At 49.3% G+C, this 24,999-nt stretch overlaps 6 protein-coding genes and 1 pseudogene across 6 annotated transcripts; 1 reads left to right on the forward strand and 6 right to left on the reverse strand.

Annotated features, from left to right (window-relative positions):
- Positions 1-1,542, reverse strand: LOC121451320 (pleiotropic regulator 1-like). The gene has a single exon (XM_041656789.1). It carries the CDS (start codon positions 1,540-1,542, stop codon positions 1-3), a length of 1,542 nt encoding a protein of 513 aa, XP_041512723.1.
- A 2,592-nt stretch (positions 1,543-4,134) lies between these two features.
- Positions 4,135-5,676, reverse strand: LOC121451321 (pleiotropic regulator 1-like). The gene has a single exon (XM_041656791.1). The coding sequence runs from the start codon at positions 5,674-5,676 to the stop codon at positions 4,135-4,137; it is 1,542 nt and encodes a 513-aa protein (XP_041512725.1).
- Positions 5,677-8,270: 2,594 nt separating this feature from the next.
- LOC121451322 (pleiotropic regulator 1-like) lies at positions 8,271-9,812 on the reverse strand. Its single transcript, XM_041656792.1, has one exon. It carries the CDS (start codon positions 9,810-9,812, stop codon positions 8,271-8,273), a length of 1,542 nt encoding a protein of 513 aa, XP_041512726.1.
- Positions 9,813-12,412: 2,600 nt separating this feature from the next.
- On the reverse strand, positions 12,413-13,954 carry LOC121451323 (pleiotropic regulator 1-like). Its single transcript, XM_041656793.1, has one exon. The coding sequence runs from the start codon at positions 13,952-13,954 to the stop codon at positions 12,413-12,415; it is 1,542 nt and encodes a 513-aa protein (XP_041512727.1).
- Positions 13,955-16,438: 2,484 nt separating this feature from the next.
- Positions 16,439-17,980, reverse strand: LOC121451324 (pleiotropic regulator 1-like). Its single transcript, XM_041656794.1, has one exon. The coding sequence runs from the start codon at positions 17,978-17,980 to the stop codon at positions 16,439-16,441; it is 1,542 nt and encodes a 513-aa protein (XP_041512728.1).
- Positions 17,981-20,580: 2,600 nt separating this feature from the next.
- On the reverse strand, positions 20,581-22,204 carry LOC121451325 (pleiotropic regulator 1-like). The gene is made up of 2 exons (XM_041656795.1): positions 22,163-22,204; positions 20,581-22,101 (listed from the first exon to the last, which is right to left on the reverse strand). Exons 1-2 carry the CDS (start codon positions 22,202-22,204, stop codon positions 20,581-20,583), a joined length of 1,563 nt encoding a protein of 520 aa, XP_041512729.1.
- Positions 22,205-22,519: 315 nt separating this feature from the next.
- Positions 22,520-24,130, forward strand: LOC121451284 (annotated as a pseudogene).
- Positions 24,131-24,999: the final 869 nt, after the last annotated feature.

Below are 24,999 nucleotides of genomic sequence, written 5' to 3' on the forward strand. Positions count from 1 at the left end.
TCAGATTATCCTCTTGATAATCTCTGGTTTCCAGCTGACTGGGTGAGTTTCTTCCCTTGCAGTCTCGTCCTCCCTGTAAACTTTGATGGTTTTGTCAGCTTGTGCTGTTAGCAACCGGCTTTGTGACTGATCAAAAGCACAAGCAAAAATTCCTGAGTCACTGTCCAAAGACCCTGGCTGGACAGCAGCACGGACCCGCTGAAAATTGTAGCCAGTCCTCCAGTCCCAAAGGTGCATGGTGCCATTGTCGGCTCCAGACACAAGTACTCCGTCGGCATTGACTGCCAGCGTGTTGATGATGGCGTTGTGACCGGAGAGATTCTGAATGAAGCCTCCGTCAGGGAACTTCCACTGCTTTATGTTATCTGGAGACCCAGATGCAAATGTGTAATGTCGTGGATGTAAGACCACAGCCCTGACAGATTTCTTATGATTCGTCAATGTCACTCTTGTCTTTCCAGCCACCAGATCCCATAATCGTATTGTGGTATCGTGACTCCCGGTGATAATCTGTGGTTCTGCAGCCTGGCATCTCACGGTAGCAACTGCATTTGTGTGTCCGGACAACGTGTGCACACTGGCTTTAGTCCTCACGTCCCAGATGCGTGCAGTTGAATCTCGACTACAAGTCACCAGGACGTCGATTGTTGGATGCAAATCCAGACCATACACTGCACTTAGATGGCCATGATAGTGCCGTATAACCTTGTTGTACTCAAGATCCCAGCACTTCACTTGCTTGTCTTCTCCACAAGAGAACAAGTAGGGGCTCCTCGTGCTCACAATCACACCACGCACCGTGCTGATGTGCCCAGTCAAGGACAGCTTCAATTTGCCACTAGCCAAGTCCCAAATCTTGATAGTTCTGTCGGCAGAGCCGGTAACGAACCACTGATTGCCAGGTTCCACGGCAATGCACCGAACCCAGCCAAGATGCCCACTGATAACCCTACAGAGTTTCCACGGTGGGTGCCACTGGGGTTTGGGCATGGTAGGGGCTTTTTTAGCCAATAATGCAGAGTTCTTGGTATTGCCGGCCTCCATGATCACAGACTTCACTGCTGTGGGCTGGGAACGGTCAGAAGCTCCTGGGTGTCGGTACTCACTCCCAGCAGGTCCAGTACCATTTGCATCAGCTCGGGCCTGATTCGGCAGCGCCACAGCTAAGGACTGTGCGGCTGACTCACTGGGCATTCTCTGGACCTTGGTGGCGGCGGTCAGGGCAACACCGGGTCCTGGCGGGTATGGATGTGTACCTGTCACCAGGTATTCAACTTCTTGTCCTTGATTGGCAGGATACTGTTTATGGGGATATGACTCTGCCACGTTCTGAGGTCCCTTCTCCTTAAGGTTCTCTTTAGAAGTGGGCATGTGCAAGACAGGACCATACTCATTACGAAGCTTGATTGCCATCTTCCGCTTGTGACTCTCTTCATCCAAAGGCACAGGTTTTCCATTATCAGCTACAAACATGTCATGGGTCCTCTTCAGTGACCTCCACACCAGTGTGTGTACGGAATGCTTCTGGACCTCCTCCACCATAGTCGCCATGGCTCAGCCCGCTCCTCCAGCAGCCAACTAACTCGATGCAGAATTCGCCGCCACTATTCTCCCTTAAAACTTCTTTTAAATGAAGATTTTTAGTCCGAGTATGGTGGCGATCCTGCCTCCAGGAATCCTCAGAATGAGACTGGCCGAGAGCTGTCTCCTCCTGTCTTATATCCCTCTCTAGGGCGGGGATTAAGGGCGTGTACCACTCCCGCCCAGTTTCTATGGCCAACTAGTCTGGCAACTTGGATTAAAGGTGTGTGATGTCACTGCCTGGTCTGTGAGGCTGACCAGGGTGTTTGTTTTACACTCTGATCTTCAGGAAAGCTTGATTTACTAAAACACAAATGAAATATCACTACAATAAGCAGTCTGACAGTGTGACTGCCTAGATCGAGTGCCCACCAGGGTACCACACGCTCCTCTGCGATCTCATCCATACTGCCTCAGACCAGCGTCTGAACCCATTTCTACTCACCCCAACGGGGAAATCATTGCTTTCCATGTTCACCTGAACTTGGAGTCAAACGGGTATCTAGAAATGTCAGAAATCAGAGGCAGAGTAGGCTGCCTCGGATGGACGGTTCATCTAGCTCATCCTTATTCCAGTCCTTACAGGTCACTCACAAGACTTGGGGCCCTGAAGGAACAGATCCTCTCGCCCAAGGCTGTGGGCATGGAACTGAGAGCTGCTGGGTTCCAGGCTACAAAGGGTGTTCCGAAGTTCTAAGAGGAAGTAAAATGACAAACCTACCATTAGCTAGACTGTGATGTGCATAAAATCAGGCCCTGGACATCCTGGAAACGACGCAAAGGCCTGGTTTGTATGTGCCCATGCACAGGTGCTTCTCACTGAGTACCTGTTTCTGACCCCAACTGCAATGAGTGAAGTAATGGGGAATGTAGTGGAACCTGTCCTGGAACTAGCTCTTGTAGACCAGGCTCTCCTTGAACTCACAGAGATCCACCTGCCTCTGCCCCCCTCTTGAGTGCTGGTTTCAAAGGCAGGAGCCACCACCGCCTGGCCCCGCTTACTATGTTCTTAAAACTTTGTGTTTCCTGGCTGTCTCTGGAAAATCCAAAGGCCAAGTAATCCAAGGTCAGGGCTCAAGGGTGCCCTTCCTTATTCCTTAGAATGTTTCTCAGTAGGTGGTCAAGATGAGGACAGGACAGTGAGGTGGGGGTAAAGGCACTGTGTGCCACACCAGCATACCAACCTGAGTTTGATATCTCGGAGAGAGAGCAAAATCCATGAAACTGGCCTCTGAGCCCCAAAGGTGCATTCATATATACAGAGTAATCACTTCTGTCAACTTAACAGTAAACTATTGTCACCTGGGATAGGAAACCACAACTGTGGGATTGCCTAAATCAGATGGGCCTTGCTGGGCGGTGGTGGTGCATGCCTTTAATCCCAGCACTCGGGAGCGGAGGCTGTCGGATCCCTGTGAGTTCGAGGCCAGCCGGGTCTACAAGAGCTAGCTCCAGGACAGGCTCCAACGCTATGGAGAATCCCTGTCTCGACAAAACAAAAAAACAAAAAAAGTTTGGCCTGTGGGGATTTTGTGGGGATTTTTTTTTAATGCGGGGAGGCTCATTGACTTAGAAGATCCCAGTCCACTGGACTCAGTACCATTCCTAGGCAGCAGCTGGTCCTGGCTTGTTTTAACTTCACTTACCCCAGGTTGCTTTCAGTCACAAGATAACACAGAAAGGAGAAGCAAAGCAGACACCAGGCAAGGACTCTACCAAGAGCTACACCTCCCGTCCTGAGGCAGCTCTTAAACCTATTATTTATGAATAGTGAGAGCTATGGAGATGGCTCAGCCACAAAGTGCTCTTGTGAGGAAATGAATTTGGTTCATGGAGACTCTATTAAAAACAAAACAAAAGTCAGGCCGGACAGACCATGCTTATAAAACCAGCCCCGGAGAGACAGATTCTGAGAGCTTGCAGCCACACCCACATGTGAAGTTCTGGATCCATAAGAGACCCCGCCTCAAAGAATAAGTAAGGGACTGAAGAAATGGCTCGATAGCACTTACTGCTGTTGTAATCGATGCAGGTTCAGTTCCCAGCACCCAGCGTGGCTCACAGCAATTCATAACCCAAGTTCCAAGGGATCCAACATAGTGCATATGCGGGGAAAACATTCATCCACATAAATCCTTTAAAACAAACAGGCCAGGCAGTGATAGCACAAGGCCTTTAATCCCAGCACTCCGGAGACAGAGGCAGGTGGATCTCTGTGGGTTCGAGCTAGTTCCAGGACAGCTAGGGTGGTTACACAGAGAACCCCCATCTTGAGAAACAAAAACAAACAAAACAAAGAGAGAGAGAGAGAGAGAGAGAGAGAGAGAGAAAACTGAAGGTAAACAGCACCCAAAGAACACCCTTTGGTTTCCATATTCTCACACACATGTATGTTCACCTACCCATAAAAAAGAATAAATTCCTCTTTTTATTTTTTATTTTTTTAAAATTTTTATTGATATTTGTTGAGCTCTACATTTTTCTCTGCTCGCCTCCTTGCCTCTCCCCTCCTCCCTTCAACCGTCCCCCAAGGTCCCCATGCTCCCAATTGACTCAGATTATCCTCTTGATAATCTCTGGTTTCCAGCTGACTGGGTGAGTTTCTTCCCTTGCAGTCTCGTCCTCCCTGTAAACTTTGATGGTTTTGTCAGCTTGTGCTGTTAGCAACCGGCTTTGTGACTGATCAAAAGCACAAGCAAAAATTCCTGAGTCACTGTCCAAAGACCCTGGCTGGACAGCAGCACGGACCCGCTGAAAATTGTAGCCAGTCCTCCAGTCCCAAAGGTGCATGGTGCCATTGTCGGCTCCAGACACAAGTACTCCGTCGGCATTGACTGCCAGCGTGTTGATGATGGCGTTGTGACCGGAGAGATTCTGAATGAAGCCTCCGTCAGGGAACTTCCACTGCTTTATGTTATCTGGAGACCCAGATGCAAATGTGTAATGTCGTGGATGTAAGACCACAGCCCTGACAGATTTCTTATGATTCGTCAATGTCACTCTTGTCTTTCCAGCCACCAGATCCCATAATCGTATTGTGGTATCGTGACTCCCGGTGATAATCTGTGGTTCTGCAGCCTGGCATCTCACGGTAGCAACTGCATTTGTGTGTCCGGACAACGTGTGCACACTGGCTTTAGTCCTCACGTCCCAGATGCGTGCAGTTGAATCTCGACTACAAGTCACCAGGACGTCGATTGTTGGATGCAAATCCAGACCATACACTGCACTTAGATGGCCATGATAGTGCCGTATAACCTTGTTGTACTCAAGATCCCAGCACTTCACTTGCTTGTCTTCTCCACAAGAGAACAAGTAGGGGCTCCTCGTGCTCACAATCACACCACGCACCGTGCTGATGTGCCCAGTCAAGGACAGCTTCAATTTGCCACTAGCCAAGTCCCAAATCTTGATAGTTCTGTCGGCAGAGCCGGTAACGAACCACTGATTGCCAGGTTCCACGGCAATGCACCGAACCCAGCCAAGATGCCCACTGATAACCCTACAGAGTTTCCACGGTGGGTGCCACTGGGGTTTGGGCATGGTAGGGGCTTTTTTAGCCAATAATGCAGAGTTCTTGGTATTGCCGGCCTCCATGATCACAGACTTCACTGCTGTGGGCTGGGAACGGTCAGAAGCTCCTGGGTGTCGGTACTCACTCCCAGCAGGTCCAGTACCATTTGCATCAGCTCGGGCCTGATTCGGCAGCGCCACAGCTAAGGACTGTGCGGCTGACTCACTGGGCATTCTCTGGACCTTGGTGGCGGCGGTCAGGGCAACACCGGGTCCTGGCGGGTATGGATGTGTACCTGTCACCAGGTATTCAACTTCTTGTCCTTGATTGGCAGGATACTGTTTATGGGGATATGACTCTGCCACGTTCTGAGGTCCCTTCTCCTTAAGGTTCTCTTTAGAAGTGGGCATGTGCAAGACAGGACCATACTCATTACGAAGCTTGATTGCCATCTTCCGCTTGTGACTCTCTTCATCCAAAGGCACAGGTTTTCCATTATCAGCTACAAACATGTCATGGGTCCTCTTCAGTGACCTCCACACCAGTGTGTGTACGGAATGCTTCTGGACCTCCTCCACCATAGTCGCCATGGCTCAGCCCGCTCCTCCAGCAGCCAACTAACTCGATGCAGAATTCGCCGCCACTATTCTCCCTTAAAACTTCTTTTAAATGAAGATTTTTAGTCCGAGTATGGTGGCGATCCTGCCTCCAGGAATCCTCAGAATGAGACTGGCCGAGAGCTGTCTCCTCCTGTCTTATATCCCTCTCTAGGGCGGGGATTAAGGGCGTGTACCACTCCCGCCCAGTTTCTATGGCCAACTAGTCTGGCAACTTGGATTAAAGGTGTGTGATGTCACTGCCTGGTCTGTGAGGCTGACCAGGGTGTTTGTTTTACACTCTGATCTTCAGGAAAGCTTGATTTACTAAAACACAAATGAAATATCACTACAATAAGCAGTCTGACAGTGTGACTGCCTAGATCGAGTGCCCACCAGGGTACCACACGCTCCTCTGCGATCTCATCCATACTGCCTCAGACCAGCGTCTGAACCCATTTCTACTCACCCCAACGGGGAAATCATTGCTTTCCATGTTCACCTGAACTTGGAGTCAAACGGGTATCTAGAAATGTCAGAAATCAGAGGCAGAGTAGGCTGCCTCGGATGGACGGTTCATCTAGCTCATCCTTATTCCAGTCCTTACAGGTCACTCACAAGACTTGGGGCCCTGAAGGAACAGATCCTCTCGCCCAAGGCTGTGGGCATGGAACTGAGAGCTGCTGGGTTCCAGGCTACAAAGGGTGTTCCGAAGTTCTAAGAGGAAGTAAAATGACAAACCTACCATTAGCTAGACTGTGATGTGCATAAAATCAGGCCCTGGACATCCTGGAAACGACGCAAAGGCCTGGTTTGTATGTGCCCATGCACAGGTGCTTCTCACTGAGTACCTGTTTCTGACCCCAACTGCAATGAGTGAAGTAATGGGGAATGTAGTGGAACCTGTCCTGGAACTAGCTCTTGTAGACCAGGCTCTCCTTGAACTCACAGAGATCCACCTGCCTCTGCCCCCCTCTTGAGTGCTGGTTTCAAAGGCAGGAGCCACCACCGCCTGGCCCCGCTTACTATGTTCTTAAAACTTTGTGTTTCCTGGCTGTCTCTGGAAAATCCAAAGGCCAAGTAATCCAAGGTCAGGGCTCAAGGGTGCCCTTCCTTATTCCTTAGAATGTTTCTCAGTAGGTGGTCAAGATGAGGACAGGACAGTGAGGTGGGGGTAAAGGCACTGTGTGCCACACCAGCATACCAACCTGAGTTTGATATCTCGGAGAGAGAGCAAAATCCATGAAACTGGCCTCTGAGCCCCAAAGGTGCATTCATATATACAGAGTAATCACTTCTGTCAACTTAACAGTAAACTATTGTCACCTGGGATAGGAAACCACAACTGTGGGATTGCCTAAATCAGATGGGCCTTGCTGGGCGGTGGTGGTGCATGCCTTTAATCCCAGCACTCGGGAGCGGAGGCTGTCGGATCCCTGTGAGTTCGAGGCCAGCCGGGTCTACAAGAGCTAGCTCCAGGACAGGCTCCAACGCTATGGAGAATCCCTGTCTCGACAAAACAAAAAAACAAAAAAAGTTTGGCCTGTGGGGATTTTGTGGGGATTTTTTTTTAATGCGGGGAGGCTCATTGACTTAGAAGATCCCAGTCCACTGGACTCAGTACCATTCCTAGGCAGCAGCTGGTCCTGGCTTGTTTTAACTTCACTTACCCCAGGTTGCTTTCAGTCACAAGATAACACAGAAAGGAGAAGCAAAGCAGACACCAGGCAAGGACTCTACCAAGAGCTACACCTCCCGTCCTGAGGCAGCTCTTAAACCTATTATTTATGAATAGTGAGAGCTATGGAGATGGCTCAGCCACAAAGTGCTCTTGTGAGGAAATGAATTTGGTTCATGGAGACTCTATTAAAAACAAAACAAAAGTCAGGCCGGACAGACCATGCTTATAAAACCAGCCCCGGAGAGACAGATTCTGAGAGCTTGCAGCCACACACACATGTGAAGTTCTGGATCCATAAGAGACCCCGCCTCAAAGAATAAGTAAGGGACTGAAGAAATGGCTCGATAGCACTTACTGCTGTTGTAATCGATGCAGGTTCAGTTCCCAGCACCCAGCGTGGCTCACAGCAATTCATAACCCAAGTTCCAAGGGATCCAACATAGTGCATATGCGGGGAAAACATTCATCCACATAAATCCTTTAAAACAAACAGGCCAGGCAGTGATAGCACAAGGCCTTTAATCCCAGCACTCCGGAGACAGAGGCAGGTGGATCTCTGTGGGTTCGAGCTAGTTCCAGGACAGCTAGGGTGGTTACACAGAGAACCCCCATCTTGAGAAACAAAAACAAACAAAACAAAGAGAGAGAGAGAGAGAGAGAGAGAGAGAGAGAGAAAACTGAAGGTAAACAGCACCCAAAGAACACCCTTTGTTTTCCATATTCTCACAGACATGTATGTTCACCTACCCATAAAAAAGAATAAATTCCTCTTTTTATTTTTTATTTTTTTAAAATTTTTATTGATATTTGTTGAGCTCTACATTTTTCTTTGCTCGCCTCCTTGCCTCTCCTCTCCTCCCTTCAACCGTCCCCCAAGGCCCCCATGCTCCCAATTGACTCAGATTATCCTCTTGATAATCTCTGGTTTCCAGCTGACTGGGTGAGTTTCTTCCCTTGCAGTCTCGTCCTCCCTGTAAACTTTGATGGTTTTGTCAGCTTGTGCTGTTAGCAACCGGCTTTGTGACTGATCAAAAGCACAAGCAAAAATTCCTGAGTCACTGTCCAAAGACCCTGGCTGGACAGCAGCACGGACCCGCTGAAAATTGTAGCCAGTCCTCCAGTCCCAAAGGTGCATGGTGCCATTGTCGGCTCCAGACACAAGTACTCCGTCGGCATTGACTGCCAGCGTGTTGATGATGGCGTTGTGACCGGAGAGATTCTGAATGAAGCCTCCGTCAGGGAACTTCCACTGCTTTATGTTATCTGGAGACCCAGATGCAAATGTGTAATGTCGTGGATGTAAGACCACAGCCCTGACAGATTTCTTATGATTCGTCAATGTCACTCTTGTCTTTCCAGCCACCAGATCCCATAATCGTATTGTGGTATCGTGACTCCCGGTGATAATCTGTGGTTCTGCAGCCTGGCATCTCACGGTAGCAACTGCATTTGTGTGTCCGGACAACGTGTGCACACTGGCTTTAGTCCTCACGTCCCAGATGCGTGCAGTTGAATCTCGACTACAAGTCACCAGGACGTCGATTGTTGGATGCAAATCCAGACCATACACTGCACTTAGATGGCCATGATAGTGCCGTATAACCTTGTTGTACTCAAGATCCCAGCACTTCACTTGCTTGTCTTCTCCACAAGAGAACAAGTAGGGGCTCCTCGTGCTCACAATCACACCACGCACCGTGCTGATGTGCCCAGTCAAGGACAGCTTCAATTTGCCACTAGCCAAGTCCCAAATCTTGATAGTTCTGTCGGCAGAGCCGGTAACGAACCACTGATTGCCAGGTTCCACGGCAATGCACCGAACCCAGCCAAGATGCCCACTGATAACCCTACAGAGTTTCCACGGTGGGTGCCACTGGGGTTTGGGCATGGTAGGGGCTTTTTTAGCCAATAATGCAGAGTTCTTGGTATTGCCGGCCTCCATGATCACAGACTTCACTGCTGTGGGCTGGGAACGGTCAGAAGCTCCTGGGTGTCGGTACTCACTCCCAGCAGGTCCAGTACCATTTGCATCAGCTCGGGCCTGATTCGGCAGCGCCACAGCTAAGGACTGTGCGGCTGACTCACTGGGCATTCTCTGGACCTTGGTGGCGGCGGTCAGGGCAACACCGGGTCCTGGCGGGTATGGATGTGTACCTGTCACCAGGTATTCAACTTCTTGTCCTTGATTGGCAGGATACTGTTTATGGGGATATGACTCTGCCACGTTCTGAGGTCCCTTCTCCTTAAGGTTCTCTTTAGAAGTGGGCATATGCAAGACAGGACCATACTCATTACGAAGCTTGATTGCCATCTTCCGCTTGTGACTCTCTTCATCCAAAGGCACAGGTTTTCCATTATCAGCTACAAACATGTCATGGGTCCTCTTCAGTGACCTCCACACCAGTGTGTGTACGGAATGCTTCTGGACCTCCTCCACCATAGTCGCCATGGCTCAGCCCGCTCCTCCAGCAGCCAACTAACTCGATGCAGAATTCGCCGCCACTATTCTCCCTTAAAACTTCTTTTAAATGAAGATTTTTAGTCCGAGTATGGTGGCGATCCTGCCTCCAGGAATCCTCAGAATGAGACTGGCCGAGAGCTGTCTCCTCCTGTCTTATATCCCTCTCTAGGGCGGGGATTAAGGGCGTGTACCACTCCCGCCCAGTTTCTATGGCCAACTAGTCTGGCAACTTGGATTAAAGGTGTGTGATGTCACTGCCTGGTCTGTGAGGCTGACCAGGGTGTTTGTTTTACACTCTGATCTTCAGGAAAGCTTGATTTACTAAAACACAAATGAAATATCACTACAATAAGCAGTCTGACAGTGTGACTGCCTAGATCGAGTGCCCACCAGGGTACCACACGCTCCTCTGCGATCTCATCCATACTGCCTCAGACCAGCGTCTGAACCCATTTCTACTCACCCCAACGGGGAAATCATTGCTTTCCATGTTCACCTGAACTTGGAGTCAAACGGGTATCTAGAAATGTCAGAAATCAGAGGCAGAGTAGGCTGCCTCGGATGGACGGTTCATCTAGCTCATCCTTATTCCAGTCCTTACAGGTCACTCACAAGACTTGGGGCCCTGAAGGAACAGATCCTCTCGCCCAAGGCTGTGGGCATGGAACTGAGAGCTGCTGGGTTCCAGGCTACAAAGGGTGTTCCGAAGTTCTAAGAGGAAGTAAAATGACAAACCTACCATTAGCTAGACTGTGATGTGCATAAAATCAGGCCCTGGACATCCTGGAAACGACGCAAAGGCCTGGTTTGTATGTGCCCATGCACAGGTGCTTCTCACTGAGTACCTGTTTCTGACCCCAACTGCAATGAGTGAAGTAATGGGGAATGTAGTGGAACCTGTCCTGGAACTAGCTCTTGTAGACCAGGCTCTCCTTGAACTCACAGAGATCCACCTGCCTCTGCCCCCCTCTTGAGTGCTGGTTTCAAAGGCAGGAGCCACCACCGCCTGGCCCCGCTTACTATGTTCTTAAAACTTTGTGTTTCCTGGCTGTCTCTGGAAAATCCAAAGGCCAAGTAATCCAAGGTCAGGGCTCAAGGGTGCCCTTCCTTATTCCTTAGAATGTTTCTCAGTAGGTGGTCAAGATGAGGACAGGACAGTGAGGTGGGGGTAAAGGCACTGTGTGCCACACCAGCATACCAACCTGAGTTTGATATCTCGGAGAGAGAGCAAAATCCATGAAACTGGCCTCTGAGCCCCAAAGGTGCATTCATATATACAGAGTAATCACTTCTGTCAACTTAACAGTAAACTATTGTCACCTGGGATAGGAAACCACAACTGTGGGATTGCCTAAATCAGATGGGCCTTGCTGGGCGGTGGTGGTGCATGCCTTTAATCCCAGCACTCGGGAGCGGAGGCTGTCGGATCCCTGTGAGTTCGAGGCCAGCCGGGTCTACAAGAGCTAGCTCCAGGACAGGCTCCAATGCTATGGAGAATCCCTGTCTCGACAAAACAAAAAAACAAAAAAAGTTTGGCCTGTGGGGATTTTGTGGGGATTTTTTTTTAATGCGGGGAGGCTCATTGACTTAGAAGATCCCAGTCCACTGGACTCAGTACCATTCCTAGGCAGCAGCTGGTCCTGGCTTGTTTTAACTTCACTTACCCCAGGTTGCTTTCAGTCACAAGATAACACAGAAAGGAGAAGCAAAGCAGACACCAGGCAAGGACTCTACCAAGAGCTACACCTCCCGTCCTGAGGCAGCTCTTAAACCTATTATTTATGAATAGTGAGAGCTATGGAGATGGCTCAGCCACAAAGTGCTCTTGTGAGGAAATGAATTTGGTTCATGGAGACTCTATTAAAAACAAAACAAAAGTCAGGCCGGACAGACCATGCTTATAAAACCAGCCCCGGAGAGACAGATTCTGAGAGCTTGCAGCCACACCCACATGTGAAGTTCTGGATCCATAAGAGACCCCGCCTCAAAGAATAAGTAAGGGACTGAAGAAATGGCTCGATAGCACTTACTGCTGTTGTAATCGATGCAGGTTCAGTTCCCAGCACCCAGCGTGGCTCACAGCAATTCATAACCCAAGTTCCAAGGGATCCAACATAGTGCATATGCGGGGAAAACATTCATCCACATAAATCCTTTAAAACAAACAGGCCAGGCAGTGATAGCACAAGGCCTTTAATCCCAGCACTCCGGAGACAGAGGCAGGTGGATCTCTGTGGGTTCGAGCTAGTTCCAGGACAGCTAGGGTGGTTACACAGAGAACCCCCATCTTGAGAAACAAAAACAAACAAAACAAAGAGAGAGAGAGAGAGAGAGAGAGAGAGAGAGAGAGAGAGAAAACTGAAGGTAAACAGCACCCAAAGAACACCCCTTGGTTTCCATATTCTCACACACATGTATGTTCACCTACCCATAAAAAAGAATAAATTCCTCTTTTTATTTTTTATTTTTTTAAAATTTTTATTGATATTTGTTGAGCTCTACATTTTTCTCTGCTCGCCTCCTTGCCTCTCCCCTCCTCCCTTCAACCGTCCCCCAAGGTCCCCATGCTCCCAATTGACTCAGATTATCCTCTTGATAATCTCTGGTTTCCAGCTGACTGGGTGAGTTTCTTCCCTTGCAGTCTCGTCCTCCCTGTAAACTTTGATGGTTTTGTCAGCTTGTGCTGTTAGCAACCGGCTTTGTGACTGATCAAAAGCACAAGCAAAAATTCCTGAGTCACTGTCCAAAGACCCTGGCTGGACAGCAGCACGGACCCGCTGAAAATTGTAGCCAGTCCTCCAGTCCCAAAGGTGCATGGTGCCATTGTCGGCTCCAGACACAAGTACTCCGTCGGCATTGACTGCCAGCGTGTTGATGATGGCGTTGTGACCGGAGAGATTCTGAATGAAGCCTCCGTCAGGGAACTTCCACTGCTTTATGTTATCTGGAGACCCAGATGCAAATGTGTAATGTCGTGGATGTAAGACCACAGCCCTGACAGATTTCTTATGATTCGTCAATGTCACTCTTGTCTTTCCAGCCACCAGATCCCATAATCGTATTGTGGTATCGTGACTCCCGGTGATAATCTGTGGTTCTGCAGCCTGGCATCTCACGGTAGCAACTGCATTTGTGTGTCCGGACAACGTGTGCACACTGGCTTTAGTCCTCACGTCCCAGATGCGTGCAGTTGAATCTCGACTACAAGTCACCAGGACGTCGATTGTTGGATGCAAATCCAGACCATACACTGCACTTAGATGGCCATGATAGTGCCGTATAACCTTGTTGTACTCAAGATCCCAGCACTTCACTTGCTTGTCTTCTCCACAAGAGAACAAGTAGGGGCTCCTCGTGCTCACAATCACACCACGCACCGTGCTGATGTGCCCAGTCAAGGACAGCTTCAATTTGCCACTAGCCAAGTCCCAAATCTTGATAGTTCTGTCGGCAGAGCCGGTAACGAACCACTGATTGCCAGGTTCCACGGCAATGCACCGAACCCAGCCAAGATGCCCACTGATAACCCTACAGAGTTTCCACGGTGGGTGCCACTGGGGTTTGGGCATGGTAGGGGCTTTTTTAGCCAATAATGCAGAGTTCTTGGTATTGCCGGCCTCCATGATCACAGACTTCACTGCTGTGGGCTGGGAACGGTCAGAAGCTCCTGGGTGTCGGTACTCACTCCCAGCAGGTCCAGTACCATTTGCATCAGCTCGGGCCTGATTCGGCAGCGCCACAGCTAAGGACTGTGCGGCTGACTCACTGGGCATTCTCTGGACCTTGGTGGCGGCGGTCAGGGCAACACCGGGTCCTGGCGGGTATGGATGTGTACCTGTCACCAGGTATTCAACTTCTTGTCCTTGATTGGCAGGATACTGTTTATGGGGATATGACTCTGCCACGTTCTGAGGTCCCTTCTCCTTAAGGTTCTCTTTAGAAGTGGGCATATGCAAGACAGGACCATACTCATTACGAAGCTTGATTGCCATCTTCCGCTTGTGACTCTCTTCATCCAAAGGCACAGGTTTTCCATTATCAGCTACAAACATGTCATGGGTCCTCTTCAGTGACCTCCACACCAGTGTGTGTACGGAATGCTTCTGGACCTCCTCCACCATAGTCGCCATGGCTCAGCCCGCTCCTCCAGCAGCCAACTAACTCGATGCAGAATTCGCCGCCAGTATTCTCCCTTAAAACTTCTTTTAAATGAAGATTTTTAGTCCGAGTATGGTGGCGATCCTGCCTCCAGGAATCCTCAGAATGAGACTGGCCGAGAGCTGTCTCCTCCCGTCTTATATCCCTCTCTAGGGCGGGGATTAAGGGCGTGTACCACTCCCGCCCAGTTTCTATGGCCAACTAGTCTGGCAACTTGGATTAAAGGTGTGTGATGTCACTGCCTGGTCTGTGAGGCTGACCAGGGTGTTTGTTTTACACTCTGATCTTCAGGAAAGCTTGATTTACTAAAACACAAATGAAATATCACTACAATAAGCAGTCTGACAGTGTGACTGCCTAGATCGAGTGCCCACCAGGGTACCACACGCTCCTCTGCGATCTCATCCATACTGCCTCAGACCAGCGTCTGAACCCATTTCTACTCACCCCAACGGTTAAATCATTGCTTTCCATGTTCACCTGAACTTGGAGTCAAACGGGTATCTAGAAATGTCAGAAATCAGAGGCAGAGTAGGCTGCCTCGGATGGACGGTTCATCTAGCTCATCCTTATTCCAGTCCTTACAGGTCACTCACAAGACTTGGGGCCCTGAAGGAACAGATCCTCTCGCCCAAGGCTGTGGGCATGGAACTGAGAGCTGCTGGGTTCCAGGCTACAAAGGGTGTTCCGAAGTTCTAAGAGGAAGTAAAATGACAAACCTACCATTAGCTAGACTGTGATGTGCATAAAATCAGGCCCTGGACATCCTGGAAACGACGCAAAGGCCTGGTTTGTATGTGCCCATGCACAGGTGCTTCTCACTGAGTACCTGTTTCTGACCCCAACTGCAATGAGTGAAGTAATGGGGAATGTAGTGGAACCTGTCCTGGAACTAGCTCTTGTAGACCAGGCTCTCCTTGAACTCACAGAGATCCACCTGCCTCTGCCCCCCTCTTGAGTGCTGGTTTCAAAGGCAGGAGCCACCACCGCCTGGCCCCGCTTACTATGTTCTTAAAACTTTGTGTTTCCTGGCTGTCTCTGGAAAATCCAAAGGCCAAGTAATCCAAGGTCAGGGCTCAAGGGTGCCCTTCCTTATTCCTTAGAATGTTTCTCAGTAGGTGGTCAAGATGAGGACAGGACAGTGAGGTGGGGGTAAAGGCACTGTGTGCCACACCAGCATACCAACCTGAGTTTGATATCTCGGAGAGAGAGCAAAATCCATGAAACTGGCCTCTGAGCCCCAAAGGTGCATTCATATATACAGAGTAATCACTTCTGTCAACTTAACAGTAAACTATTGTCACCTGGGATAGGAACCACAACTGTGGGATTGCCTAAATCAGATGGGCCTTGCTGGGCGGTGGTGGTGCATGCCTTTAATCCCAGCACTCGGGAGCGGAGGCTGTCGGATCCCTGTGAGTTCGAGGCCAGCCGGGTCTACAAGAGCTAGCTCCAGGACAGGCTCCAACGCTATGGAGAATCCCTGTCTCGACAAAACAAAAAAACAAAAAAAGTTTGGCCTGTGGGGATTTTGTGGGGATTTTTTTTTAATGCGGGGAGGCTCATTGACTTAGAAGATCCCAGTCCACTGGACTCAGTACCATTCCTAGGCAGCAGCTGGTCCTGGCTTGTTTTAACTTCACTTACCCCAGGTTGCTTTCAGTCACAAGATAACACAGAAAGGAGAAGCAAAGCAGACACCAGGCAAGGACTCTACCAAGAGCTACACCTCCCGTCCTGAGGCAGCTCTTAAACCTATTATTTATGAATAGTGAGAGCTATGGAGATGGCTCAGCCACAAAGTGCTCTTGTGAGGAAATGAATTTGGTTCATGGAGATCCATAAGAGACCCCGCCTCAAAGAATAAGTAAGGGACTGAAGAAATGGCTCGATAGCACTTACTGCTGTTGTAATCGATGCAGGTTCAGTTCCCAGCACCCAGCGTGGCTCACAGCAATTCATAACCCAAGTTCCAAGGGATCCAACATAGTGCATATGCGGGGAAAACATTCATCCACATAAATCCTTTAAAACAAACAGGCCAGGCAGTGATAGCACAAGGCCTTTAATCCCAGCACTCCGGAGACAGAGGCAGGTGGATCTCTGTGGGTTCGAGCTAGTTCCAGGACAGCTAGGGTGGTTACACAGAGAACCCCCATCTTGAGAAACAAAAACAAACAAAACAAAGAGAGAGAGACAGAGAGAGAGAGAGAGAGAGAGAGAAAACTGAAGGTAAACAGCACCCAAAGAACACCCTTTGGTTTCCATATTCTCACACACATGTATGTTCACCTACCCATAAAAAAGAATAAATTCCTCTTTTTATTTTTTATTTTTTTAAAATTTTTATTGATATTTGTTGAGCTCTACATTTTTCTCTGCTCGCCTCCTTGCCTCTCCCCTCCTCCCTTCAACCGTCCCCCAAGGTCCCCATGCTCCCAATTGACTCAGATTATCCTCTTGATAATCTCTGGTTTCCAGCTGACTGGGTGAGTTTCTTCCCTTGCAGTCTCGTCCTCCCTGTAAACTTTGATGGTTTTGTCAGCTTGTGCTGTTAGCAACCGGCTTTGTGACTGATCAAAAGCACAAGCAAAAATTCCTGAGTCACTGTCCAAAGACCCTGGCTGGACAGCAGCACGGACCCGCTGAAAATTGTAGCCAGTCCTCCAGTCCCAAAGGTGCATGGTGCCATTGTCGGCTCCAGACACAAGTACTCCGTCGGCATTGACTGCCAGCGTGTTGATGATGGCGTTGTGACCGGAGAGATTCTGAATGAAGCCTCCGTCAGGGAACTTCCACTGCTTTATGTTATCTGGAGACCCAGATGCAAATGTGTAATGTCGTGGATGTAAGACCACAGCCCTGACAGATTTCTTATGATTCGTCAATGTCACTCTTGTCTTTCCAGCCACCAGATCCCATAATCGTATTGTGGTATCGTGACTCCCGGTGATAATCTGTGGTTCTGCAGCCTGGCATCTCACGGTAGCAACTGCATTTGTGTGTCCGGACAACGTGTGCACACTGGCTTTAGTCCTCACGTCCCAGATGCGTGCAGTTGAATCTCGACTACAAGTCACCAGGACGTCGATTGTTGGATGCAAATCCAGACCATACACTGCACTTAGATGGCCATGATAGTGCCGTATAACCTTGTTGTACTCAAGATCCCAGCACTTCACTTGCTTGTCTTCTCCACAAGAGAACAAGTAGGGGCTCCTCGTGCTCACAATCACACCACGCACCGTGCTGATGTGCCCAGTCAAGGACAGCTTCAATTTGCCACTAGCCAAGTCCCAAATCTTGATAGTTCTGTCGGCAGAGCCGGTAACGAACCACTGATTGCCAGGTTCCACGGCAATGCACCGAACCCAGCCAAGATGCCCACTGATAACCCTACAGAGTTTCCACGGTGGGTGCCACTGGGGTTTGGGCATGGTAGGGGCTTTTTTAGCCAATAATGCAGAGTTCTTGGTATTGCCGGCCTCCATGATCACAGACTTCACTGCTGTGGGCTGGGAACGGTCAGAAGCTCCTGGGTGTCGGTACTCACTCCCAGCAGGTCCAGTACCATTTGCATCAGCTCGGGCCTGATTCGGCAGCGCCACAGCTAAGGACTGTGCGGCTGACTCACTGGGCATTCTCTGGACCTTGGTGGCGGCGGTCAGGGCAACACCGGGTCCTGGCGGGTATGGATGTGTACCTGTCACCAGGTATTCAACTTCTTGTCCTTGATTGGCAGGATACTGTTTATGGGGATATGACTCTGCCACGTTCTGAGGTCCCTTCTCCTTAAGGTTCTCTTTAGAAGTGGGCATGTGCAAGACAGGACCATACTCATTACGAAGCTTGATTGCCATCTTCCGCTTGTGACTCTCTTCATCCAAAGGCACAGGTTTTCCATTATCAGCTACAAACATGTCATGGGTCCTCTTCAGTGACCTCCACACCAGTGTGTGTACGGAATGCTTCTGGACCTCCTCCACCATAGTCGCCATGGCTCAGCCCGCTCCTCCAGCAGCCAACTAACTCGATGCAGAATTCGCCGCCACTATTCTCCCTTAAAACTTCTTTTAAATGAAGATTTTTAGTCCGAGTATGGTGGCGATCCTGCCTCCAGGAATCCTCAGAATGAGACTGGCCGAGAGCTGTCTCCTCCTGTCTTATATCCCTCTCTAGGGCGGGGATTAAGGGCGTGTACCACTCCCGCCCAGTTTCTATGGCCAACTAGTCTGGCAACTTGGATTAAAGGTGTGTGATGTCACTGCCTGGTCTGTGAGGCTGACCAGGGTGTTTGTTTTACACTCTGATCTTCAGGAAAGCTTGATTTACTAAAACACAAATGAAATATCACTACAATAAGCAGTCTGACAGTGTGACTGCCTAGATCGAGTGCCCACCAGGGTACCACACGCTCCTCTGCGATCTCATCCATACTGCCTCAGACCAGCGTCTGAACCCATTTCTACTCACCCCAACGGGGAAATCATTGCTTTCCATGTTCACCTGAACTTGGAGTCAAACGGGTATCTAGAAATGTCAGAAATCAGAGGCAGAGTAGGCTGCCTCGGATGGACGGTTCATCTAGCTCATCCTTATTCCAGTCCTTACAGGTCACTCACAAGACTTGGGGCCCTGAAGGAACAGATCCTCTCGCCCAAGGCTGTGGGCATGGAACTGAGAGCTGCTGGGTTCCAGGCTACAAAGGGTGTTCCGAAGTTCTAAGAGGAAGTAAAATGACAAACCTACCATTAGCTAGACTGTGATGTGCATAAAATCAGGCCCTGGACATCCTGGAAACGACGCAAAGGCCTGGTTTGTATGTGCCCATGCACAGGTGCTTCTCACTGAGTACCTGTTTCTGACCCCAACTGCAATGAGTGAAGTAATGGGGAATGTAGTGGAACCTGTCCTGGAACTAGCTCTTGTAGACCAGGCTCTCCTTGAACTCACAGAGATCCACCTGCCTCTGCCCCCCTCTTGAGTGCTGGTTTCAAAGGCAGGAGCCACCACCGCCTGGCCCCGCTTACTATGTTCTTAAAACTTTGTGTTTCCTGGCTGTCTCTGGAAAATCCAAAGGCCAAGTAATCCAAGGTCAGGGCTCAAGGGTGCCCTTCCTTATTCCTTAGAATGTTTCTCAGTAGGTGGTCAAGATGAGGACAGGACAGTGAGGTGGGGGTAAAGGCACTGTGTGCCACACCAGCATACCAACCTGAGTTTGATATCTCGGAGAGAGAGCAAAATCCATGAAACTGGCCTCTGAGCCCCAAAGGTGCATTCATATATACAGAGTAATCACTTCTGTCAACTTAACAGTAAACTATTGTCACCTGGGATAGGAAACCACAACTGTGGGATTGCCTAAATCAGATGGGCCTTGCTGGGCGGTGGTGGTGCATGCCTTTAATCCCAGCACTCGGGAGCGGAGGCTGTCGGATCCCTGTGAGTTCGAGGCCAGCCGGGTCTACAAGAGCTAGCTCCAGGACAGGCTCCAACGCTATGGAGAATCCCTGTCTCGACAAAACAAAAAAACAAAAAAAGTTTGGCCTGTGGGGATTTTGTGGGGATTTTTTTTTAATGCGGGGAGGCTCATTGACTTAGAAGATCCCAGTCCACTGGACTCAGTACCATTCCTAGGCAGCAGCTGGTCCTGGCTTGTTTTAACTTCACTTACCCCAGGTTGCTTTCAGTCACAAGATAACACAGAAAGGAGAAGCAAAGCAGACACCAGGCAAGGACTCTACCAAGAGCTACACCTCCCGTCCTGAGGCAGCTCTTAAACCTATTATTTATGAATAGTGAGAGCTATGGAGATGGCTCAGCCACAAAGTGCTCTTGTGAGGAAATGAATTTGGTTCATGGAGACTCTATTAAAAACAAAACAAAAGTCAGGCCGGACAGACCATGCTTATAAAACCAGCCCCGGAGAGACAGATTCTGAGAGCTTGCAGCCACACCCACATGTGAAGTTCTGGATCCATAAGAGACCCCGCCTCAAAGAATAAGTAAGGGACTGAAGAAATGGCTCGATAGCACTTACTGCTGTTGTAATCGATGCAGGTTCAGTTCCCAGCACCCAGCGTGGCTCACAGCAATTCATAACCCAAGTTCCAAGGGATCCAACATAGTGCATATGCGGGGAAAACATTCATCCACATAAATCCTTTAAAACAAACAGGCCAGGCAGTGATAGCACAAGGCCTTTAATCCCAGCACTCCGGAGACAGAGGCAGGTGGATCTCTGTGGGTTCGAGCTAGTTCCAGGACAGCTAGGGTGGTTACACAGAGAACCCCCATCTTGAGAAACAAAAACAAACAAAACAAAGAGAGAGAGAGAGAGAGAGAGAGAGAGAGAGAGAGAGAGAAAACTGAAGGTAAACAGCACCCAAAGAACACCCTTTGGTTTCCATATTCTCACACACATGTATGTTCACCTACCCATAAAAAAGAATAAATTCCTCTTTTTATTTTTTATTTTTTTAAAATTTTTATTGATATTTGTTGAGCTCTACATTTTTCTCTGCTCGCCTCCTTGCCTCTCCCCTCCTCCCTTCAACCGTCCCCCAAGGTCCCCATGCTCCCAATTGACTCAGATTATCCTCTTGATAATCTCTGGTTTCCAGCTGACTGGGTGAGTTTCTTCCCTTGCAGTCTCGTCCTCCCTGTAAACTTTGATGGTTTTGTCAGCTTGTGCTGTTAGCAACCGGCTTTGTGACTGATCAAAAGCACAAGCAAAAATTCCTGAGTCACTGTCCAAAGACCCTGGCTGGACAGCAGCACGGACCCGCTGAAAATTGTAGCCAGTCCTCCAGTCCCAAAGGTGCATGGTGCCATTGTCGGCTCCAGACACAAGTACTCCGTCGGCATTGACTGCCAGCGTGTTGATGATGGCGTTGTGACCGGAGAGATTCTGAATGAAGCCTCCGTCAGGGAACTTCCACTGCTTTATGTTATCTGGAGACCCAGATGCAAATGTGTAATGTCGTGGATGTAAGACCACAGCCCTGACAGATTTCTTATGATTCGTCAATGTCACTCTTGTCTTTCCAGCCACCAGATCCCATAATCGTATTGTGGTATCGTGACTCCCGGTGATAATCTGTGGTTCTGCAGCCTGGCATCTCACGGTAGCAACTGCATTTGTGTGTCCGGACAACGTGTGCACACTGGCTTTAGTCCTCACGTCCCAGATGCGTGCAGTTGAATCTCGACTACAAGTCACCAGGACGTCGATTGTTGGATGCAAATCCAGACCATACACTGCACTTAGATGGCCATGATAGTGCCGTATAACCTTGTTGTACTCAAGATCCCAGCACTTCACTTGCTTGTCTTCTCCACAAGAGAACAAGTAGGGGCTCCTCGTGCTCACAATCACACCACGCACCGTGCTGATGTGCCCAGTCAAGGACAGCTTCAATTTGCCACTAGCCAAGTCCCAAATCTTGATAGTTCTGTCGGCAGAGCCGGTAACGAACCACTGATTGCCAGGTTCCACGGCAATGCACCGAACCCAGCCAAGATGCCCACTGATAACCCTACAGAGTTTCCACGGTGGGTGCCACTGGGGTTTGGGCATGGTAGGGGCTTTTTTAGCCAATAATGCAGAGTTCTTGGTATTGCCGGCCTCCATGATCACAGACTTCACTGCTGTGGGCTGGGAACGGTCAGAAGCTCCTGGGTGTCGGTACTCACTCCCAGCAGGTCCAGTACCATTTGCATCAGCTCGGGCCTGATTCGGCAGCGCCACAGCTAAGGACTGTGCGGCTGACTCACTGGGCATTCTCTGGACCTTGGTGGCGGCGGTCAGGGCAACACCGGGTCCTGGCGGGTATGGATGTGTACCTGTCACCAGGTATTCAACTTCTTGTCCTTGATTGGCAGGATACTGTTTATGGGGATATGACTCTGCCACGTTCTGAGGTCCCTTCTCCTTAAGGTTCTCTTTAGAAGTGGGCATATGCAAGACAGGACCATACTCATTACGAAGCTTGATTGCCATCTTCCGCTTGTGACTCTCTTCATCCAAAGGCACAGGTTTTCCATTATCAGCTACAAACATGTCATGGGTCCTCTTCAGTGACCTCAACACCAGTGTGTGTACAGAACGCTTGCAGTCAATGCCAATGGAGTTCTTGTGTCTGGAGCTGGCAATAGCACCATGCACGCACCTTTGGGAGTGGAGAACTGGCTACAATTTTCAGTGGGTCCATGCTGCCATCTTTTCTGTGTCTTGGGACAGTGACTCAGGAATATTTGCTTGTGCTTTTGATCAGTTGCAAAGCTGATTGCTAACAGCACACGCTGACAAAACCATCAAAGTTTACAGAGGGGACGAGACCGTGTCGGAAGAAACTCACCCAGTCAGCTTGAGAACAGAGATTATCAAGAGCAAGAGATTTTAGTGGGCACTGTCTTCATGTCTGTCCTCCTGTTACTAGCTTTTTGAGACAATGTCTTGTATTATTTGCATTGCACTATGTTGAACTTTTAAAAGTTTGTAGGTCAGCCTCTCCCTCGTTGCTGTTATGGTGGCAGCTCCACTGCTCTCCAAGTCTGAATATCTGAAGCCTTACTTCCGGCCAGGAAGGAGTTTCAGAGTCCCTTTGGAAAAGGCACATTAAAGGACCAAAGCCGGGAGGCACCACTGCCAAGGGATTGCAGATTGTCGATGATGATGTGGGCTGGGCTGCTATCTCTACTTCTAAGCCAGAAAAGGAGGTGTAAGACGATGGAGATTTGCCTGTGGTAGCTGAGTTTGTGGATGAGAGTCCAGAAGAGGTAAAGCAGATGGAGGCTTTCTGCTCCAGTGCCAAATGGAAGCTCCTGGGAGACCACAGTAGTGATGGACATTTCCATCATGATGAATGAGATCCAACTTCTCCTAGGAGGGCCCATCATTATGCCCCAGATCCCTTTCCCCCAAGGAGATTCCGTCATGACTCTGACACCTCTCTTCCTAGAAGGGTCTGCCATGCCTCACATGCTTCTCTGCTCAGGAAGCCTTCAGGTGTATCCCCTAGCAGAGGCCATACTGGTTCCTCGGGTGTCTCTCCACCCAGAAGGGGCCATAACCACTCCCCTGACACAGCCACACATAGGAGGACTTTTGACACTTCCTACCCACAGCCTCTCAGGAGGGCCCGTCATGACTCCCTGGATTTGGAGCTGCCCAGAACTAAGAGTAGTAAAGCTGCATCCTCTAGCAAGACTGTACTTCAGAGGGGGCGGGACCATCTCACTTGTCTCTGTCTAAGGTCAGCAAGTGTGGGCAGGACTCTGACCTTTCTCAGCAGAAACAGCAGCTTGATCCTCAAGGTGTCTGCAGAAAAGCCTCTGATTCAGACCTTTGTCCTCCATGGCAAACACAAAATCCAGGACACCAGAATTATGACTCAGATCTGTCACTATCACGGAAGAGACAGATTCGGCAGAGCTTCGATTCTGACCTCTCTCCACCCTGGAGAAGACAGAGGACCAAATCTTCTGATGCAGATCTCTCTCCTCCTCGATGGAGTCCCCGTCCTGGGAGGAAGACTGCATGCATGTATTCTGGAGCAAAAACTGGTCTGGTGCCCGATGTCCAGCAGGAGCAGCAGGAACTCCAGAAACAGGACAGAGACACCACAGCCCTTGGAGCTCAGTTTGAATTTGCTGAAACTGTATTTCGAGACAAGTCTGGTCGAAAGAGGAATTTGAAGCTGGAACACCTGGAGCAGAGGAGGAAAGCAGAGAAGGACTCAGAACGAGATGAGCTCTATGCCCAGTGGGGTAAAGGGCTTGCTCAGAGCCAGCAACAGCAGCAGAATGTAGAAAATGCCATGAAGGAAATGTTGAAGCATCTGGCCCGCTATATCCATGATGAAGATCTGGATCGGATGCTGAGAGAACAAGAAAGAGAAGGGGAACGGATGGCCAACTACATTAAGAAGAATAAGGCTGAGGAAAACAAGCACAAGAAGGCGAGGCCTCGCTATAATGGTCCTGCACCTCCTCCCAATAGATTCAGTATCTGGCCTGGCTAACGCTGGAATAGAGTGGACAGATCCAATGGCTTCGAACAGAAGCGCTTTGCCAGGCTCGCCAGCAAGAAGGCTGTGGAGGAGCTTGCCTACAAGTGGAATGTGAAGGACATGTAGCTTCTCTGAGGCTGTGTGGTGCTGTGGTGGTGGCACAGGAAAGCCTGACATCCAGCTCTAATGCTTGTCTTGCTAGACACAGACCAGCAACTCGCGGTCAGTTCTGACCTTTGGACTAGGCACCTACCCTTGCCTGTGTCCATGTTGTCTGTTGACTGACTGACAGTGACTTCTCTATCCCAGGGCTTGTTCTTTGCCTGTTCTTTCCATTTTATTTTTAAAAATAAACATATTTATTTCTTGTAAAAAAAACAAGTAAATAAATAAAATTTTTATGTCTAAGATGTGTGTGGTAGACATGCCTTTAATCCCAGCACTAAGGAGGCAGAGGCAGGTGTATCTCTGTGAGTTCAAGGCCAGCCTGGTCTATAATTTCAATTCCATTTGAGAGTATCTGAGAACACAGCCGTCGGGCTACCATGCTGGAAAATGGCTGACTGAGAAGCTCTTTTCTCATGTTCAGCCAGAAATTATACCCACAGATCCTCTGCAAAGATAGTCCCTACGGGGCCTGGGTTTCTCTGCTGGCTTCAAACTCATTGATATCACCTGCCTCTGCTTCCTGAGTGCTGGGATTAAAGGTGTGTGCTCCCACCGTTGACCATTAGCCCACTGATTTTTAAATTTATTCTCACTTCAGCTTTCAGGATATGGTCAAAAGCAAGAACCAGATTCTTTGCCAAAATAGAATGTGAATGGCCTCTAGCTCAATTCTCAGCACAGTCCTTCTCTCTGAATCCTCACAGAGAGGAAAGGAAGAGGAAGAGAAAGAGAGACAAAGAGAAGAGAGAAACAGAGAAGAGAGAGAGAGGAGAGATTGAGAGAGAAAAAAGAGAAGAGGGAGAGAGAAAGAAAGAAAGGAAGAAAGA

This window comes from Microtus oregoni, unplaced genomic scaffold (assembly GCF_018167655.1).
Source record: "Microtus oregoni isolate MIOR12 unplaced genomic scaffold, Mior012 000008F_ref0000371, whole genome shotgun sequence".
NCBI lineage: Eukaryota > Metazoa > Chordata > Mammalia > Rodentia > Cricetidae > Microtus > Microtus oregoni.

Bases quoted from the DNA above. Each gene is read 5' to 3' on its own strand.
- LOC121451323 (XM_041656793.1), bottom strand. From the start codon at position 13,954: ATGGTGGAGGAGGTCCAGAAGCATTCCGTACACACACTGGTGTGGAGG.
- LOC121451321 (XM_041656791.1), bottom strand. From the start codon at position 5,676: ATGGTGGAGGAGGTCCAGAAGCATTCCGTACACACACTGGTGTGGAGG.
- LOC121451320 (XM_041656789.1), bottom strand. From the start codon at position 1,542: ATGGTGGAGGAGGTCCAGAAGCATTCCGTACACACACTGGTGTGGAGG.
- LOC121451324 (XM_041656794.1), bottom strand. From the start codon at position 17,980: ATGGTGGAGGAGGTCCAGAAGCATTCCGTACACACACTGGTGTGGAGG.
- LOC121451322 (XM_041656792.1), bottom strand. From the start codon at position 9,812: ATGGTGGAGGAGGTCCAGAAGCATTCCGTACACACACTGGTGTGGAGG.
- LOC121451325 (XM_041656795.1), bottom strand. From the start codon at position 22,204: ATGGACCCACTGAAAATTGTAGCCAGTTCTCCACTCCCAAAG. The intron at 22,102-22,162 runs GTGCGTGCATGG...ATTGACTGCAAG, and splicing joins CCAGTTCTCCACTCCCAAAG to CGTTCTGTACACACACTGGT.